The following is a 20,774-nucleotide window of genomic DNA, read 5'->3' as shown; positions in this document are numbered from 1 at the left end:
AAAATCTGGCACAATCTTAAAGTGCATCAGTCAACATCTGTTGGATTAATTTGGCTTTAATAAGTAAAATTTGCATGAAATTAAATTTCTCCACAGTTATCAGATTTTTTTCTCTAATATTTGATGTAAAACTTCCTTTTCCAAAGTACAGTGTGGTGTACAGTGTGTTATACAGTTGTTGTACAGTTGGTTTGCAGTGTGGTTTGCAGTGTGGTGTACAGTGTGGTTTGCAGTGTGGGTTGCAGTGTGGTGTACAGTTGGTGTACAGTGTGGTTTGCAGTGTGGTGTACAGTTGGTGTACAGTTAGTGTACAGTTGGTGTACAGTTGGTGTACAGTTGGTGTACAGTGTGGTTTGCAGTGTGGTGTACAGTTGGTGTACAGTTAGTGTACAGTTGGTGTACAGTTGGTGTACAGTTGGTGTACAGTGTGGTTTGCAGTGTGGTGTACAGTTGGTGTACAGTTAGTGTACAGTTGGTGTACAGTTGGTGTACAGTTGGTGTACAGTGTGGTTTGCAGTGTGGTGTACAGTTGGTGTACAGTGTGGTGTACAGTGTGGTTTGCAGTGTGGGTTGCAGTGTGGTGTACAGTGTGGTGTACAGTGTGGTTTGCAGTGTGGGTTGCAGTGTGGTGTACAGTTGGTGTACAGTGTGGTGTACAGTTGGTGTACAGTGTGGTGTACAGTGTGGTTTGCAGTGTGGGTTGCAGTGTGGTGTACAGTTGGTGTACAGTGTGGTGTACAGTTGGTGTACAGTGTGGTGTACAGTGTGGTTTGCAGTGTGGTGTACAGTGTGGTGTACAGTGTGCTCCAGGTGCATAAAGCATTCGGTCAAACTGCTGTAAGCTTCAGATTTTGTTTCAGATGGTGAAAATTCTCTATTAAACTGTCCACATTCTGAGTTAATTTGGTAATTATTGTCCTGAATCTTCCCTGCTTCTTACTAAAACTAAATGTAACAAAAATATACTGATTTGATCTTCATCAGCACAAATCCAAAGTTTTCTTTTATGAGACTAAATGTTTTGTGATGTTAGGGAACAGAGTAAGAAGCAGTTTTGGGACATTACATATGGGACATCTACGTCTTTACTGTTGGACCAATGCAGCTTTTTCATGATCAGGTTCAGTCTGGGTCAGAACTTATGTTTCCATGAACCCACAAGAACAGTTCTGCCTTTGCTGCTGGAAACCCACAGGATGGTAATGAGGAAATGGCCTTAAAACAGCCTCTTATTTACAATTTCTATGGTAAATTGTGCAGAGCAGGAATCACTTTAGAATTGTGTTATTTAATCTTACTTTAGAGCTTTTAATTGATCCATAAGGCACACCAGTAACAGGTTTCCTCTGAATATTATTCAACTAAGCTCATTTTAGTGAATGCTTATTTTTAATCTTTAAGAGCATTAACTCATTAAAATCTGATCAAATATGTGTTTTCCTGGCGTTTTACAAAGCCATTCTTCAGGAAAGGTGCATTTCTCTCTTTTATATACTGCAGCAGGTCCTAAAATGTTGAAGAATGACAGACTCACCTGTACACCACACTGTAAACCTGCTGAGCTCTTTGTTTGTAGGAAATTACACAACACCGTGTCGCAGCTCTTTTGGTCTTCCTCCTCCTCCTCCTCCTCACTAAGGAAGCACGTGGCAGTGGAGTGGTGGGTGCTTAAATTAAAATCTCCACATAATCTGTTAATGCTGCTTTCAGAGTCATTTCACCAGCTGGTCCTCTTTCACTCTCTCCTAACTTCTTGGTCTTAAGCACCAATAAACAAGACATTTAATTTCATTCAGACCCAAAGATCTCTGTAGCTGTAATCTTACATGTTTGTTAATGTGATTCTTTATCCTCCAGGGGAGGAATTATATGTTAAGATGTCACGTTCTTTAGACTATGAATGTGTAAACTGGTCTGATCAAAGAGAACTGGAGGTGCCGAGCCAGCATCTGTGAACAAATAACTACTTTCATCTCAGTCATGAGTTCATTTCTGCGTCCCTGTGACACACAAACAGGACGAGAGCTGCTGCTTAACAACGTAAAGAGCTACAGAACTATCTGGACCCATCGCTATTATATTTCTGCATGATAAAAGCAGACAAGATTCTGGGATTAGCAGTTAGGTTGAAGGGAAACATGAGTCTCACCGAACAGCAGGTGAGAGAAAGCGCCCTGATTTATTGAAAGAACAGGGATCTCTTCACATTTAAAGGGATTTTAACAAATAAAGAACAGGGATCTCTTCACATTTAAAGGGATTTTAACAAATAAAGAACAGGGATCTCTTCACATTTAAAGGGATTTTAACAAATAAAGAACAGGGATCTCTTCACATTTAAAGGGATTTTAACAAATAAAGTGAGGAACTCAGGGTTGTTGATGCTCATCGGGCGGGGAAAGCCGAGACTTCACTCCGACAGGAGGTGTGTGATACCGTTAAGTCATAAAGGAACTTCTCACACTGCCTGATGCATCACAGGAAGAGGAAGATCCTGCTCCTCTTCGGCAGCTTTTAGATTAAATGAAAAGTGTGAACTTTGGATAAAGGAAAACACAGCAGGTGGTGTCACGTTTGGGCATATTTTGGTGCATCTGGACGATGGTGAGCTGCCAACAGGTGTGAGGATTAGAAAAGGTTGATGGAACAAAAACACACTGATGTGCATGTAAATGTAGGTTCTGATGGTTCTGATGGTTCTGGTGAACAAACAGGATCCTCACAGGACTGATCACATGAGTAATCAGCTGCTTTGAGGGAATAAAACCACTGGAAATGTTCTCATCACAGTTTAAAAGAATGAATGAAGGCTTTTCTCTTATCAGAACTTCAGTTTCTGCTGTTTAATGTAGTCTGAAGTGTACCACACCTCTGATACCACCCGGCTGATGGAAACTAACCTCATGGTCTGTGCTGCAGTGTTGTTCAAATTCACTTAAATTTTGCACGATAACAGAGAATGTGAAGGGTTGCAGACAGACTTATCAGGACTCCTCTCCTCTTATCTGTGCCTGCTTTGGTTTAATGTGGCTGAAACACTGCTGAGGTGGTGAAGATGATGGGGAAACACTAAGAAAACAGACCTTACTGAGAGAAACTAAAGTGAGAGAAACTAAAGTGAGAGAAACTAAAGTGAGAGAAACTAAAGTGAGAGAAACTAAACTGAGAGAAACTAAACTGAGAGAAACTAAACTGAGATAAACTAAACTGAGAGAAACTAAACTGAGAGAAACTAAACTGAGAGAAACTAAACTGAGATAAACTAAACTGAGAGAAACTAAAGTGAGAGAAACTAAAGTGAGAGAAACTAAACTGAGAGAAACTAAACTGAGAGAAACTAAACTGAGAGAAACTAAACTGAGAGAAACTAAACTGAGAGAAACTAAACTGAGATAAACTAAACTGAGAGAAACTAAAGTGAGAGAAACTAAAGTGAGAGAAACTAAACTGAGAGAAACTAAACTGAGAGAAACTAAACTGAGAGAAACTAAACTGAGAGAAACTAAACTGAGAGAAACTAAACTGAGATAAACTAAACTGAGATAAACTAAACTGAGAGAAACTAAACTGAGAGAAACTAAACTGAGAGAAACTAAAGTGAGAGAAACTAAACTGAGAGAAACTAAACTGAGAGAAACTAAACTGAGAGAAACTAAACTGAGAGAAACTAAACTGAGAGAAACTAAACTGAGAGAAACTGAACTGAGAGAAACTAAACTGAGATAAACTAAACTGAGAGAAACTAAACTGAGAGAAACTAAACTGAGAGAAACTAAACTGAGATAAACTAAACTGAGAGAATCTAAACTGAGAGAAACTAAAGTGAGAGAAACTAAACTGAGAGAAACTAAACTGAGAGAAACTAAACTGAGAGAAACTAAACTGAGATAAACTAAACTGAGATAAACTAAACTGAGATAAACTAAACTGAGAGAAACTAAACTGAGAGAAACTAAACTGAGATAAACTAAACTGAGAGAAACTAAACTGAGAGAAACTAAACTGAGAGAAACTAAACTGAGATAAACTAAACTGAGAGAAACTAAACTGAGAGAAACTAAACTGAGAGAAACTAAACTGAGATAAACTAAACTGAGAGAAACTAAACTGAGAGAAACTAAACTGAGAGAAACTAAACTGAGATAAACTAAACTGAGAGAAACTAAACTGAGAGAAACTAAACTGAGATAAACTAAACTGAGAGAAACTAAACTGAGAGAAACTAAACTGAGATAAACTAAACTGAGATAAACTAAACTGAGAGAAACTAAACTGAGAGAAACTAAACTGAGAGAAGCTAAACTGAGATAAACTAAACTGAGAGAAACTAAACTGAGAGAAACTAAACTGAGATAAACTAAACTGAGAGAAACTAAACTGAGAGAAACTAAACTGAGATAAACTAAACTGAGATAAACTAAACTGAGAGAAACTAAACTGAGATAAACTAAACTGAGATAAACTAAACTGAGAGAAACTAAACTGAGAGAAACTAAACTGAGAGAAACTAAACTGAGAGAAACTAAACTGAGAGAAACTAAACTGAGAGAAACTAAACTGAGATAAACTAAACTGAGATAAACTAAACTGAGAGAAACTAAACTGAGAGAAACTAAACTGAGATAAACTAAACTGAGAGAATCTAAACTGAGAGAAACTAAACTGAGAGAAACTAAACTGAGAGAAACTAAAGTGAGAGAAACTAAACTGAGAGAAACTAAACTGAGATAAACTAAACTGAGATAAACTAAACTGAGAGAAACTAAACTGAGAGAAACTAAACTGAGAGAAACTAAACTGAGATAAACTAAACTGAGAGAATCTAAACTGAGAGAAACTAAACTGAGAGAAACTAAACTGAGAGAAACTAAACTGAGATAAACTAAACTGAGAGAAACTAAACTGAGAGAAACTAAACTGAGATAAACTAAACTGAGATAAACTAAACTGAGAGAAACTAAACTGAGAGAAACTAAACTGAGAGAAGCTAAACTGAGATAAACTAAACTGAGAGAAACTAAACTGAGAGAAACTAAACTGAGATAAACTAAACTGAGAGAAACTAAACTGAGAGAAACTAAACTGAGATAAACTAAACTGAGATAAACTAAACTGAGAGAAACTAAACTGAGATAAACTAAACTGAGATAAACTAAACTGAGAGAAACTAAACTGAGATAAACTAAACTGAGAGAAACTAAACTGAGAGAAACTAAACTGAGAGAAACTAAACTGAGAGAAACTAAACTGAGATAAACTAAACTGAGATAAACTAAACTGAGAGAAACTAAACTGAGAGAAACTAAACTGAGAGAAACTAAACTGAGATAAACTAAACTGAGAGAATCTAAACTGAGAGAAACTAAAGTGAGAGAAACTAAACTGAGAGAAACTAAAGTGAGAGAAACTAAACTGAGAGAAACTAAACTGAGATAAACTAAACTGAGATAAACTAAACTGAGATAAACTAAACTGAGATAAACTAAACTGAGATAAACTAAACTGAGAGAAACTAAACTGAGATAAACTAAACTGAGAGAAACTAAACTGAGATAAACTAAACTGAGATAAACTAAACTGAGATAAACTAAACTGAGATAATCTAAACTGAGAGAAACTAAACTGAGATAAACTAAACTGAGATAAACTAAACTGAGAGAAACTAAACTGAGAGAAACTAAACTGAGAGAAACTAAACTGAGAGAAACTAAACTGAGATAAACTAAACTGAGAGAAACTAAACTGAGAGAAACTAAACTGAGATAAACTAAACTGAGAGAAACTAAACTGAGATAAACTAAACTGAGATAAACTAAACTGAGAGAAACTAAACTGAGATAAACTAAACTGAGAGAAACTAAACTGAGAGAAACTAAACTGAGATAAACTAAACTGAGAGAAACTAAACTGAGAGAAACTAAACTGAGATAAACTAAACTGAGATAAACTAAACTGAGATAAACTAAACTGAGATAAACTAAACTGAGAGAAACTAAACTGAGAGAAACTAAACTGAGAGAAACTAAACTGAGAGAAACTAAACTGAGATAAACTGAACTGAGAGAAACTAAACTGAGAGAAACTAAACTGAGAGAAACTAAACTGAGATAAACTAAACTGAGATAAACTAAACTGAGAGAAACTAAACTGAGATAAACTAAACTGAGAGAAACTAAACTGAGATAAACTAAACTGAGATAAACTAAACTGAGAGAAACTAAACTGAGAGAAACTAAACTGAGAGAAACTAAACTGAGAGAAACTAAACTGAGAGAAACGACATACATCTACATACGGGACTGGATTACTGACCCAGATGCTCTGCCTCCACTGGATTCCATAATTCCATTATTATCACATTACTGTGGATGCATTTTGTGTTTTTAACGCTACAAACACTGTTGAGCAGGAATGGACAGAGACATCATTTTTTGAAGACCAGTCTTATAATATGGGTATAAAAACAGGATTCTCAGGATGCACGGTAAGTCTGTGCACCATATGGTGCATAAAGGAACTCCCAAATTCAGTGCTGCATGGTACCAACTTCACATCCTCTGTTGGATGGAAAATGTCATAAATGGAATCAAGAGAAAGTGGGTGCAGCTCACAACTGGTTCTTTGAAATAATAGTAAAAGAATTATAAATGTGTTGAAAAGTTCTCAACCTTATTCCACCGAAAATGTTTCAAAGCAAAAGGTTCGTTTCAGGAAATTCCTCAACATCTCAGAACAGATTTGGGAGAAAGGATGAAGAAAGACAAAATAATTCTAATAATCTACTTTCAGAACACTAATTTAAATCCTAATTATGCGCCATGGTGCAGAAAAAGAACATTCTCAGTATGTGACAACTGTAAGATTTTCCTTTGTTATCCTGCTTAAGAATCAAATCAAACCCTGAAAAACAGGAATTCATCAATCTGCAGTTGTATGTGGGTTAGGCCGCCAGGTCGTGTGGATTAGTGGGATTAAACAGTTCTGAGTGCTTTGGGAAAGTTCTTGTGAAGACAAATTATTTTATTCAAAACAGACAGAAACAAGCGAAGGAGAAGGAACCTACTGTTATCTGCACAGAAATAAAAGAATCCACGTGTGACTGGACCTCATTTTACATTTTAAACTCAGAGAAACTGGATCAGCATCAATCAGACCCTGTTTGAAACCCTGAAAGTCTGACTGAGCTCCTCCTGTTCTGTTTTCATGCTCCACTCTTGTCCCAAAACACAGTGTTCCTCATTAACCCGAACACAAACACTGCAGCTTGTTTTTATTCTGGCCCATGTAGCGTCCTGCTGACCCAAATACAAAAGCTTCAACATGAAAATAGTCCAACTAATGAGCTATTTTCTGCTGTTTGTGTTGGCTGAAAACATCACAGCCTGTGAGCTGTAAACATTTAGATCAGAACCACAGACAGGACACGGTTGGAAAGTATCCAGACTGTAATTATTACATAACAGCAGATTCACGAGTATAAAACAGCTCCACGATGCTTTTCCTCAACTCCTTCCAGAACAGAATCTGCTGACATTAACACGATGGGTTCAGTTTCAAAGCCAAACTCAGGAGAGCAGGAACATTTCGGTTTTCAGCCAAATCATATGAGAGCATTTGAAACAGCATTTTATCAGAGGCTTGAACGTGTTTTTGGGATTTAAAGAATCACCGGGTTAAGTGATGCACACCAGAGTTAGTCATGGCGTTCCACAAGGTTCTATACTTGGCCCAATACATTTGCTTTATATGGGATTAGGCAGTGATATTGTACTAAGAGTGAGGAGATTAATACAGCTTAATAGTTTTCATTAATCTTTATTGTCTTACACTTATTTTGGAGCGTAGAACAGTGGCAGGATACACTGACAAGAAAGTGCGGAGCAACTGGGACGTTATTCAGTTGGAAAACAATGAAAAAAACCAACCAGTGTCCGGTGAAGAGGCGAAGCATCGCTCTCTACTCTATAAGCAGCATTCGCTCAAACCTTGATGACTTTTTGGGGTCTTTAAAGGGTCGTGACACGGAATAAAAACAGCTTTGGTTCTATATTAATTAGAGCTTTTGGGCAAAATTGTTACTTAACTGCTTAACATCCACAAATTACTATGAGCGAGATTTACCTGGACTGAGCTGGGTGTGTCTGAAATATCGTTCATGCTTCGGCTCTGAGCTGGATCTGTAAGTGAAGCACACACAGTGAAGCACGACACACGATATGTTGGTTTACATGAAACAACTGAACTTAAGAGATTTCAAGGCTTGAGGTGTGTTTCAGTTCAATTAGTGACAGCTGAGACAAAAAGCTCATTTCGGCTAATTAAACGGTCTGAAGAGCATCAGAGAAGGCAGGTGAAGACTTTACCATGACCAGATGTTTCTGTGAGGGATTATATCCTAATGGTGCTACAATCAAACAGAAAGTGGACCAGAAAAAACCACACAGAACCCAAGAAAATCCTCTAATAATCCCCTTCAACCAGATGGGTTCACAAATCAGCAAAGGTACACACAATAGGGCAAGAAATCTCTTAAGTGGACACACATTGTGCCCGACACGTTGCAGTCACGGTGAGTATATTTACGTATAAACACGCACACGCACACAGAAAGCAATCTCAGGCGTTGAAATCATGCAGTAGCTGGGAGTTAGCCGTGAAGTTAGGAAAGTGAGAAATCTGGCTGTGAATACTGAGTGTGAACGGAAACCAGGAGCAGCTTGGCCTGCAGTCTCATTTTCAGGCTATTCTCTGATTCGTCCTTTCTTAGGCAGCAAAGCTTGTTTTGTGGGGTAAAGTCTCACTGCAAAGCCTGTTTTTGTGGGCTAACGTCTCACTGCAAAGCTTGTTTTTGTGGAGTAACGTCTCACTGCAAAGCTTGTTTTTGTGGGGTAACGTCTCACTGCAAAGCTTGTTTTTGTGGGGTAGCGTCTCACTGCAAAGCTTGTTTTTGTGGGGTAACGTCTGACTGCAAAGCTTGTTTTTGTGGGGTAACGTCTGACTGCAAAGCTTGTTTTTGTGGGGTAACGTCTCACTGCAAAGCTTGTTTTTGTGGGGTAACGTCTAACTGCAAAGCTTGTTTTTGTGGGGTAACGTCTCACTGCAAAGCTTGTTTTTGTGGGGTAGCGTCTCACTGCAAAGCTTGTTTTTGTGGGGTAACGTCTAACTGTAAAGCTTGTTTTTGTGGGGTAACGTCTCACTGCAAAGCTTGTTTTTGTGGGGTAGCGTCTCACTGCAAAGCTTGTTTTTGTGGGGGTAACGTCTCACTGCAAAGCTTGTTTTTGTGGGGTAGCGTCTCACTGCAAAGCTTGTTTTTGTGGGGTAACGTCTAACTGCAAAGCTTGTTTTTGTGGGGTAACGTCTCACTGCAAAGCTTGTTTTTGTGGAGTAACGTCTCACTGCAAAGCTTGTTTTTGTGGAGTAACGTCTCACTGCAAAGCTTGTTTTTGTGGGGTAACGTCTCACTGCAAAGCTTGTTTTTGTGGGGTAACGTCTCACTGCAAAGCCTGTTTTTGTGGGGTAACGTCTGACTGCAAAGCTTGTTTTTGTGGGGTAACGTCTAACTGCAAAGCTTGTTTTTGTGGGGTAGCGTCTCACTGCAAAGCTTGTTTTTGTGGAGTAACGTCTCACTGCAAAGCTTGTTTTTGTGGGGTAACGTCTCACTGCAAAGCCTGTTTTTGTGGGGTAACGTCTCACTGCAAAGCTTGTTTTTGTGGGGTAACGTCTAACTGCAAAGCTTGTTTTTGTGGGGTAGCGTCTCACTGCAAAGCTTGTTTTTGTGGAGTAACGTCTCACTGCAAAGCTTGTTTTTGTGGGGTAACGTCTCACTGCAAAGCTTGTTTTTGTGGGGTAACGTCTCACTGCAAAGCCTGTTTTTGTGGGGTAACGTCTGACTGCAAAGCTTGTTTTTGTGGGGTAACGTCTCACTGCAAAGCTTGTTTTCGTGGGGTAACGTCTCACTGCAAAGCTTGTTTTTGTGGGGTAACGTCTCACTGCAAAGCTTGTTTTTGTGGGGTAACGTCTCACTGCAAAGCTTGTTTTCGTGGGGTAACGTCTCACTGCAAAGCTTGTTTTTGTGGGGTAACGTCTGACTGCAAAGCTTGTTTTTGTGGGGTAACGTCTGACTGCAAAGCTTGTTTTTGTGGGGTAACGTCTCACTGCAAAGCTTGTTTTTGTGGGGTAACGTCTCACTGCAAAGCTTGTTTTTGTGGAGTAACGTCTAACTGCAAAGCCTGTTTTTGTGGGGTAAAGTCTCACTGCAAAGCCTGTTTTTGTGGGCTAACGTCTCACTGCAAAGCTTGTTCTTGTGGGGTAACGTCTGACTGCAAAGCCTGTTTTTGTGGAGTAGCGTCTCACTGCAAAGCTTGTTTTTGTGGGGTAACGTCTCACTGCAAAGCTTGTTTTTGTGGAGTAACGTCTGACTGCAAAGCTTGTTTTTGTGGGGTAACGTCTCACTGCAAAGCTTGTTTTTGTGGGGTAACGTCTCACTGCAAAGCTTGTTTTTGTGGGGTAACGTCTCACTGCAAAGCTTGTTTTCGTGGGGTAACGTCTGACTGCAAAGCTTGTTTTTGTGGGGTAACGTCTGACTGCAAAGCTTGTTTTTGTGGGGTAACGTCTCACTGCAAAGCTTGTTCTTGTGGGGTAACGTCTCACTGCAAAGCTTGTTTTTGTGGGGTAACGTCTCACGGCAAAGCTTGTTTTTGTGGGGTAACGTCTCACTGCAAAGCTTGTTTTTGTGGGGTAAAGTCTCACTGCAAAGCTTGTTTTTGTGGGGTAAAGTCTCACTGCAAAGCTTGTTTTTGTGGGGTAACGTCTCACGGCAAAGCTTGTTTTTGTGGGGTAACGTCTCACTGCAAAGCCTGTTTTTGTGGGGTAACGTCTGACTGCAAAGCCTGTTTTTGTGGGGTAAAGTCTCACTGCAAAGCCTGTTTTTGTGGGCTAACGTCTCACTGCAAAGCTTGTTCTTGTGGGGTAACGTCTGACTGCAAAGCTTGTTTTTGTGGGGTAACGTCTCACTGCAAAGCTTGTTTTTGTGGGGTAACGTCTGACTGCAAAGCTTGTTTTTGTGGGGTAATGTCTCACTGCAAAGCCTGTTTTTGTGGAGTAGCGTCTCACTGCAAAGCTTGTTTTTGTGGGGTAACGTCTCACTGCAAAGCTTGTTTTTGTGGAGTAACGTCTGACTGCAAAGCTTGTTTTTGTGGGGTAACGTCTGACTGCAAAGCTTGTTTTTGTGGGGTAACGTCTCACTGCAAAGCTTGTTTTTGTGGGGTAACGTCTCACTGCAAAGCTTGTTTTTGTGGGGTAACGTCTAACTGCAAAGCTTGTTTTTGTGGGGTAACGTCTCACTGCAAAGCTTGTTTTTGTGGGGTAACGTCTCACTGCAAAGCTTGTTTTTGTGGGGTAACGTCTCACTGCAAAGCTTGTTTTTGTGGGGTAACGTCTGACTGCAAAGCTTGTTTTGTGGGGTAACGTCTCACTGCAAAGCTTGTTTTTGTGGAGTAACGTCTCACTGCAAAGCTTGTTTTTGTGGGGTAACGTCTCACTGCAAAGCTTGTTTTTGTGGGGTAACGTCTCACTGCAAAGCTTGTTTTTGTGGGGTAACGTCTCACTGCAAAGCCTGTTTTCGTGGGGTAACGTCTCACTGCAAAGCCTGTTTTTGTGGGGTAACGTCTGACTGCAAAGCCTGTTTTTGTGGGGTAGCGTCTGACTGCAAAGCTTGTTTTTGTGGGGTAACGTCTCACTGCAAAGCTTGTTTTTGTGGGGTAACGTCTCACTGCAAAGCTTGTTTTTGTGGGGTAACGTCTCACTGCAAAGCTTGTTTTTGTGGGGTAACGTCTCACTGCAAAGCCTGTTTTTGTGGGGTAGCGTCTCACTGCAAAGCTTGTTTTTGTGGGGTAACGTCTCACTGCAAAGCTTGTTTTTGTGGGGTAAAGTCTCACTGCAAAGCCTGTTTTTGTGGGGTAGCGTCTCACTGCAAAGCTTGTTTTTGTGGGGTAACGTCTCACTGCAAAGCCTGTTTTTGTGGGGTAACGTCTAACTGCAAAGCTTGTTTTTGTGGGGTAACGTCTCACTGCAAAGCTTGTTTTTATGGGGTAACGTCTCACTGCAAAGCTTGTTTTTGTGGGGTAACGTCTCACTGCAAAGCTTGTTTTTGTGGGGTAACGTCTCACTGCAAAGCCTGTTTTTGTGGGGTAGCGTCTCACTGCAAAGCTTGTTTTTGTGGGGTAACGTCTCACTGCAAAGCTTGTTTTTGTGGGGTAACGTCTCACTGCAAAGCCTGTTTTTGTGGGGTAACGTCTAACTGCAAAGCTTGTTTTTGTGGGGTAACGTCTCACTGCAAAGCCTGTTTTTGTGGGGTAACGTCTAACTGCAAAGCTTGTTTTTGTGGGGTAACGTCTCACTGCAAAGCTTGTTTTTGTGGGGTAACGTCTCCCTGCAAAGCTTGTTTTTGTGGGGTAACGTCTCACTGCAAAGCTTGTTTTTGTGGGGTAACGTCTCACTGCAAAGCTTGTTTTTGTGGGGTAACGTCTCACTGCAAAGCTTGTTTTCGTGGGGTAACGTCTGACTGCAAAGCTTGTTTTTGTGGGGTAATGTCTCACTGCAAAGCCTGTTTTTGTGGAGTAGCGTCTCACTGCAAAGCTTGTTTTTGTGGGGTAACGTCTCACTGCAAAGCTTGTTTTTGTGGAGTAACGTCTGACTGCAAAGCTTGTTTTTGTGGGGTAACGTCTCACTGCAAAGCTTGTTTTTGTGGGGTAACGTCTCACTGCAAAGCTTGTTTTTGTGGGGTAACGTCTCACTGCAAAGCTTGTTTTCGTGGGGTAACGTCTGACTGCAAAGCTTGTTTTTGTGGGGTAACGTCTGACTGCAAAGCTTGTTTTTGTGGGGTAACGTCTCACTGCAAAGCTTGTTTTTGTGGGGTAACGTCTCACTGCAAAGCTTGTTTTTGTGGGGTAACGTCTCACGGCAAAGCTTGTTTTTGTGGGGTAACGTCTCACTGCAAAGCTTGTTTTTGTGGGGTAAAGTCTCACTGCAAAGCTTGTTTTTGTGGGGTAAAGTCTCACTGCAAAGCTTGTTTTTGTGGGGTAACGTCTCACGGCAAAGCTTGTTTTTGTGGGGTAACGTCTCACTGCAAAGCCTGTTTTTGTGGGGTAACGTCTCACTGCAAAGCTTGTTTTTGTGGGGTAACGTCTCACGGCAAAGCTTGTTTTTGTGGGGTAACGTCTCACTGCAAAGCTTGTTTTTGTGGGGTAAAGTCTCACTGCAAAGCTTGTTTTTGTGGGGTAAAGTCTCACTGCAAAGCTTGTTTTTGTGGGGTAACGTCTCACGGCAAAGCTTGTTTTTGTGGGGTAAAGTCTCACTGCAAAGCTTGTTTTTGTGGGGTAAAGTCTCACTGCAAAGCTTGTTTTTGTGGGGTAACGTCTCACGGCAAAGCTTGTTTTTGTGGGGTAACGTCTCACTGCAAAGCTTGTTTTTGTGGGGTAACGTCTCACTGCAAAGCCTGTTTTTGTGGGCTAACGTCTCACTGCAAAGCTTGTTTTTGTGGGGTAACGTCTGACTGCAAAGCTTGTTTTTGTGGGGTAACGTCTCACTGCAAAGCTTGTTTTTGTGGGGTAACGTCTCCCTGCAAAGCTTGTTTTTGTGGGGTAACGTCTCCCTGCAAAGCTTGTTTTTGTGGGGTAACGTCTCACTGCAAAGCTTGTTTTTGTGGGGTAACGTCTAACTGCAAAGCCTGTTTTTGTGGGGTAACGTCTCACTGCAAAGCTTGTTTTTGTGGGGTAACGTCTCACTGCAAAGCTTGTTTTTGTGGGGTAACGTCTAACTGCAAAGCTTGTTTTTGTGGGGTAGCGTCTCACTGCAAAGCTTGTTTTTGTGGGGTAACGTCTCACTGCAAAGCCTGTTTTTGTGGAGTAACGTCTCACGGCAAAGCTTGTTTTTGTGGGGTAACGTCTCACTGCAAAGCTTGTTTTTGTGGGGTAACGTCTCACTGCAAAGCTTGTTTTTGTGGGGTAACGTCTAACTGCAAAGCTTGTTTTTGTGGGGTAGCGTCTCACTGCAAAGCTTGTTTTTGTGGGGTAACGTCTCACTGCAAAGCCTGTTTTTGTGGAGTAACGTCTCACGGCAAAGCTTGTTTTTGTGGGGTAACGTCTCCCTGCAAAGCTTGTTTTTGTGGGGTAACGTCTCACGGCAAAGCTTGTTTTTGTGGAGTAACGTCTCACTGCAAAGCCTGTTTTTGTGGGGTAACGTCTCACTGCAAAGCTTGTTTTTGTGGGGTAACGTCTCACTGCAAAGCCTGTTTTTGTGGGGTAAAGTCTCACTGCAAAGCTTGTTTTTGTGGGGTAACGTCTCACTGCAAAGCTTGTTTTTGTGGGGTAACGTCTCACTGCAAAACTTGTTTTTGTGGAGTAACGTCTCACTGCAAAGCCTGTTTTTGTGGGGTAAAGTCTCACTGCAAAGCTTGTTTTTGTGGGGTAACGTGTCACTGCAAAGCTTGTTTTTGTGGGGTAACGTCTCACTGCAAAGCTTGTTTTTGTGGGGTAACGTCTCACTGCAAAGCTTGTTTTTGTGGAGTAACGTCTCACTGCAAAGCTTGTTTTTGTGGGGTAACGTCTCACTGCAAAGCTTGTTTTTGTGGGGTAACGTCTCACTGCAAAGCTTGTTTTTGTGGGGTAACGTCTTGAGAAATCAGCATTTTGTTTTCTCAACACGACAAAGTGATTCTGATGATAAATCGACTTGTTATCACACCAAACAAGCTTTTTTATGTCCAGATCATGAGATAATTAAGTCCTGATTTCAGCCATGGCCTCTCCTGGCTTCCTTAGCTGTGAATCAGTGAAGAAGCTCTTCAAAGCACCACGAGCCTCCTTTAGGTTGTGGAGTTTGTATTTAACCAAAGTTACGCAACGTGAAGCCTCAACACAATATAGTTCAGTTAATACTGTGAGTTAAATGGGAAAAGCACAGTACTTAATGCACTTTATATGTGTTCATATGTACTTTTAAAGTTAGAAAAGTGCATGTCCTGCATGTGCGTGTTGTGTGGTGTGTTGACACTCACTCAGGCGGCCAAGGCTGCTTGACTGCCGAGAGCGTAGGTCTTCTGTGGAGCGGTGGATCCCAGAAGCTGTACTAGTACTACGACTCAGATTAACCTGAGGACTACGGTCTGACAGAGCAACAGCAGCAGATGTGAAGACAGTGAGCACAGAAGAGGTGATTTCACGAGGAAAGGTGAAACAGTTGGTGATCAACAGAAAGCATTAGGACGTACAGTAATCAGGGCTCAGAGTTACACTGTGCTGATTGGAAAAGGAAACTCACTGGAGGACGTGTTGGACGACTTTCCCATGTCTGCCAAAGAGCGGTGGATCGGTTTCTTGGTCTGGTGACGGTGCTTTCTGAGCAGCACGAAGATGATCTTCTCCTTAAGATCCGGAGGAACGAGGCCCTCTGCTATCTGCCGATCCACAATCTCCTCTGGAGTAAGAATTCACAGCCCAGTTATCACATGAGCAACGAGGGCTGCGTGGCACCGGATAGTCATGCTTATGCTCCATGTTTGGACCATGTTTGCAGATATGTGAGGATCTATACGTCATCATTTCTTTACACTTTAAGCATTTAGTTTGACTGATATTTGCAGATATGTGTGGATCTATACGTCATCATTTCTTTACACTTTAAGCATTCAGTTTGACTGATATTTGCAGATATGTGTGGATCTATACGTCATCATTTCTTTACACTTTAAACATTCAGTTTGACTGATATTTGCAGATATGTGAGGATCTATACGTCATCATTTCTTTACACTTTAAACATTGATGCTGGCCCCAAAATTCTTGCTTCATCAGCCTCTAAGCAGCAGTGTTCAGGGGCTTGAAAGGTGTCTTAATCCAAACTGCACACCGATTATAAAGCAGGTTTATGAGAATTCTGTGCATGTTTGCCTGTGCTGTCAGTGCACGGATGGTGACACCAAAGGGTGAATAATTCAAATGCCAGGAGACAGAAAAGTCTTTGCCTTTTTGCCCACTAAAGGAAGCGTTTTTCAGCAGTACTGTGGTGCTGGATTAGCAGAGAAGAGTCAAAAACAGAAAATAAACGTAAATCAGAGGAATTAAATGTCATTTAGGGATTGCTTTACAGCAGGTGATGCCTTATATATGTCAGAAACAGCTGAAACCCAACAATAAGAAGGTTTATTTGAACTAACAGGCTGCTGATCTTTGCAGCCATGAAAGCGACAATCAGCACCACAGCAGTGAGAGGCGACTTTAAACATCTGAAGGAAGTTTCCCTGTTCTCATGCAGAAACGTGTCCAGATACGGGTCCATGGACAGAGAGGAAGCATCGCTTCTGTTCAGTTTTAGTGTGTGACTTTAGTCTCACCCACGATCTGAGGCAGTGAATATCCCTCCAGGTCGAGCAGGATGCTTCCTGTCTGCAGACAGGTCCGGAGCTCAAACAGGCTGTGGAGGGTCAGTGTGGACACATGGGGCTTGCTCCATCTTTCTCCTCCCTCCTCCACTTTCTCCTCGAACTTCACCCACCTACAGACCAAACAGAAGGATGCTGTTACATAATCCCAACTGCTTCAGTCACATGCAGGTTTATTGTCCTGCTATGAAGTCACAAATCCAACCTTCAACCTCAAAATCCGATTAAAAGTGACCCCAAATCCTAAAGTAATGAAAGTCCTGACACCCCTGTGAGTGTGTGTGTGCGTGCGCACGTGAGTGCGTGTACCTGGCAGACTCTTTCCACTCTAATTCATCCCCCTCATGCTGCAGGGTGTCCATCTCAGTGAATATCGTAGGTGTGGGGGTGCTGTCGTCCTCCCCCAGTATGTGACGCAGCCGCTCTGCAGCAGGGGAAACTGCAAAGAGACGTTTTCAGGCTTTTATCAATCCTGGGGAAACCGTACAAACAGTAACAGGACCGGGTCAGGTCCTGGGATCAGGTTCCAGGATCAGGCCCCAGGATCAGGTCCCAGGATCAGGTCTAGGATCAGGTCCCAGGATCAGGTCCCAGGATCAGGTCTAGGATCAGATCCCAGGATCAGGTCCCAGGATCAGGTCCCGGGATCAGGTCCCAGGATCAGGTCCCAGGATCAGGTCCCAGGATCAGGTCCCAGGATCAGGTCCTAGGATCAGGTCCCAGGATCAGGTCCCGGCCTGGGATCAGGTCTAGGATCAGGTCTAGGATCAGGTCCCGGCCCTGCTTTTTGAAAAGGTTCATTTTCAAAATGACCAAAGTGAATCGAGCCAACGACACCTTGATGACTTTTGTAAAAATGTATTCAATAAGCACTGTTAAAAAGTCCTGATCCGGCTGATCCAGGAAATAGTTGCAGAGATTTATCAAACATGCATAAATGTAAACGCTGTGTTTAAAGCCACAGAAACGTAAATATCTGGTCTGAGCTCCTTTATCCTCCAACACAGCCTGAACCCTCTGAGACCAGCTTTCTGTCATTTCTTTAAGGAGTCTTCAGGAATAGTTCTCCAGGCTTCTTGAAGGACATCCCAAAGCTCTTCTTTGGATGTGGGCTGCCTTTTGTTCCGTTCTCTGTCAGATGATCCCACACTGCTTCAATAATGTTGAGGTCCGGGCTCTGGGGAGGATTCATCCCTCCATAAGACCTGTTGCCACTGATTTTCAGTCCACTTCTTGTGTCATTTGGCACAGCTCAGCCTTTTCTCCCTGTTTCCCTTCCTTAAGAACGGCTTCTTGACAGCCACCCTTCCATGGAGACCATTTCTGATGAGGCTTGGGCCAACAGTAGATGGATCAGCTGAAGGTCCAGATGCATCTCTCAGGTCCTGTCAGGTCACAGCTGGATTTTTTCCTCTTTCTTAAGGACATCACTTTCAGATCCTGTTCATCTGCTGGAGATAGTTTTTTAGGCCTGACACTTCTTCTTTTGTCCTCCACTTGTCCAGTTTCCTCAAATGTTTTAAGGACACACTGCACACCATGCTGAGATATGCCAAGTTTTCAGCTAATAGCTCTTTGGGAATCACCTTGTTGCTGCAGAAATCCTATTTTCTGTCTGTCAAACTGTGTTTTCTTTGCTGTTTTTCATAGAAGCAGCTAAAGAAATGGGAACAAATGATGTGTCTTTGTGACAGGCTGCTGGTAACAAAGTGCCTAAAGATCCAGTTTAAAATGGCTTCTTTGCTCAGTTGTCTGTTCTGTGTCGACACAACACTGGTTCATCCCTTGAGTTAGGAGCCTTTTTTCTGCCTGAATGGGTTCAAAGGTCAGAGTTAAGTGGCTGAACAAAGAAAAATCCTCTGAAAATGCTCAGGAACAAGGACTGAAGATGAGGGAAAAAGCAGAAAATGTTGCTGTAAACTACACCAGCGCTGTGGGCTTTGCCTCCGAATACAGCAAAAGAAAGAATGAATAGAGAGAAGTTTGGGTTTCTTGCTTTAAACCACAGAATGTGCTGCTGAGTTCTCCCTCCTACAGCAAGGCTTTGGAAACAGCCACATCTAATTTACCCCCCCCCCTCATTACTCATCTATAGCAGGCACACAGGAGTCTAATGACTGTCAGATAGCTGTAATCAGCTGACTGCTTTTCCTAAACTGACTGCGGATCAATCTGCATCCTGAGCCCGGAGGAGCGGTTCCTTTGGCGTCCCACCACTGCGTGATGGCGTGCTTTTTAACGTGTTCTCGCTCTTCTCTACGTTCCCTGAAATAGGATCAAAGATTAGAAACTTCACAAATAAACTGAATCTGAACGTTCAGCTTTAATGTGACTGCATCGATCTCAGTCTCCATCAACTGTTCTACGGAAAGGAAAAACGATCAGCCACAGAGAGATGTTTCCATTATCCCATCAGGTCAGTGCTCAGGTCGCTGCTCATGCCTGACCTCTGACCCCTGACCCCACAGAGGGAGGTCAGGGTCTACAAGTTATGCGTCATTTTTGGGCCAGTGGGGAAAAACACAAGTAGTTCTCTGAGAGAGAAAAGTGAAGACAAAACACAGGGGGGCCAGGAAAGCAGGCCCCTGAAGGGCCCTGAAGGACCCCTGAATAAAACCTGAAGGACCCCTGAATAAAACCTGAAGGGCCCCTGAATAAAACCTGAAGGACCCCTGAATAAAACCTGAAGGACCCCTGAAGGGCCCCTAAAGGACCCTGAAGGACCCCTGAATAAAACCTGAAGGACCCCTGAATAAAACCTGAAGGACCCCTGAAGGGCCCCTGAATAAAACCTGAAGGACCCCTGAAGGGCCCCTAAAGGACCCTGAAGGACCCCTGAATAAAACGTGAAGGACCCCTGAATAAAACCTGAAGGACCCCTGAAGGGCCCCTGAATAAAACCTGAAGGACCCCTGAAGGGCCCCTAAAGGACCCTGAAGGACCCCTGAATAAAACCTGAAGGACCCCTGAATAAAACCTGAAGGACCCCTGAAGGGCCCCTGAATAAAACCTGAAGGACCCCTGAATAAAACCTGAAGGGCCCCTGAATAAAACCTGAAGGACCCCTGAATAAAACCTGAAGGACCCCTGAAGGGCCCCTAAAGGACCCTGAAGGACCCCTGAATAAAACCTGAAGGACCCCTGAATAAAACCTGAAGGACCCCTGAAGGACCCCTAAAGGACCCTGAAGGACCCCTGAATAAAACCTGAAGGACCCCTGAAGGGCCCCTGAATAAAACCTGAAGGATCCCTGAATAAAACCTGAAGGGCCCCTGAATAAAACCTGAAGGACCCCTGAAGGACCCCTGAAGGGCCCCTAAAGGACCCTGAAGGACCCCTGAATAAAACCTGAAGGACCCCTGAAGGACCCCCGATGGGCCCCTGATGCTCTGACAGCATTGTTCAGAACCGGGTTTCCTGCTTTTTATTCTGTCTCCTGAGTTCAGTAAAAGTGTGAAGCAGCAGCTGTAAGATCTGATGTTTTCTGCTTTGGAGACTAAAAGCAGTAACTGCAGCTTAAATAACTGACTTCTGGGTGACACTCCATTAAAATCATAAACCGGATTAACATTCACTTTCTTTTTCCTCTTCATTGTACCATCTTTACCTATCTGGGAGCCAGGTAAGGTCCAGCAGGAGGCCGAGGGAACATAGAGCTGTGGGCTCTGCATGTTCCTCTGTCCTCAGGTGTGCTTTGGGGAGAAAATAGGCCCGTTGCTTCCTGTCCTGTTGGTCCTCGCCTCACCGCTGCTCCACCATGAGAGGATGGAAGTGACTCGCTGTCACAGCTTGACTGTCTTCTCCAGGATTATTCCGCGTTATTTCAGCAAACCGTGAGATGTGGTTCCTGCACCTTTCCGTTGCTAAGGGAAGGTCTTCTGAGCTGGAAATCCAGGAAAATCTCCAAAGCAGCAAAGCGCCGAGGCTTTAAGAGGGTTGACACACACCACAGCGCCGCCGAGCACTCTCCTCTCGTGCACTCTCCTCTCGTGCACTCTCCTCTCGTGCACGTGCTCACGCACTGGAACAGCAAAGACATCTTCATCTACAGGACCTGCTACGACCTGCTGACTCTGAGCTGCATCAGCAGCTGTCCACCTCGTGGCTGCGCTTACTGCACACATCTGAGTGAGCCCCGAATGGAATGAAGAAAAACACTCACAGTCACTTAGAAAGCGCACGTACGCACGCACGTACGCACGCACGCACGCACACACACACACACACACAGCTGGTGCTGCTCAGCTCTAATCAGCTTACAGGCTTCAGACTTCACGGCCCCTTTGGAACAGCGACCCTGCTGCAAAACATCCAGACGTGCACGCTCCTCACACAC

At 42.8% G+C, this 20,774-nt stretch overlaps 1 protein-coding gene across 5 annotated transcripts in view; it reads right to left on the bottom strand.

Moving 5' to 3' along the window:
- Window positions 1–20,368, bottom strand: part of slc4a5b (solute carrier family 4 member 5b) — a 44,205-nt gene extending 23,837 nt beyond the window's left edge. For 4 of the 5 annotated variants that reach the window (XR_011909072.1, XM_072372067.1, XM_072372066.1 and 1 more), the window contains exons 1-6: window positions 20,046–20,368; window positions 16,748–16,877; window positions 16,391–16,551; window positions 15,319–15,474; window positions 15,056–15,163; window positions 8,122–8,177 (exon numbers count right to left, since the gene is read on the bottom strand). Coding sequence is in view for 4 of the 5 variants with exons in the window: in XM_072372067.1 (XP_072228168.1) it covers window positions 8,122–8,177; window positions 15,056–15,163; window positions 15,319–15,474; window positions 16,391–16,551; window positions 16,748–16,877; window positions 20,046–20,109 (675 nt within the window). In the remaining variant the exon portion in view is untranslated. The remainder of the gene's footprint in view (window positions 1–8,121; window positions 8,178–15,055; window positions 15,164–15,318; window positions 15,475–16,390; window positions 16,552–16,747; window positions 16,878–20,045) is intronic. The other variant, XM_072372069.1, reaches the window with a different exon arrangement.
- Window positions 20,369–20,774: the final 406 nt, after the last annotated feature.

The sequence above is a fragment of the Leuresthes tenuis genome, unplaced genomic scaffold (assembly GCF_036924035.1).
Source record: "Leuresthes tenuis unplaced genomic scaffold, fLeuTen1.0.hap1 SCAF_19, whole genome shotgun sequence".
In the NCBI taxonomy this organism is placed as follows: domain Eukaryota; kingdom Metazoa; phylum Chordata; class Actinopteri; order Atheriniformes; family Atherinopsidae; genus Leuresthes; species Leuresthes tenuis.
The sequence above is the reverse complement of the archived record's forward strand: the minus strand, read 5'-3'. Positions and strand labels throughout refer to the sequence as shown.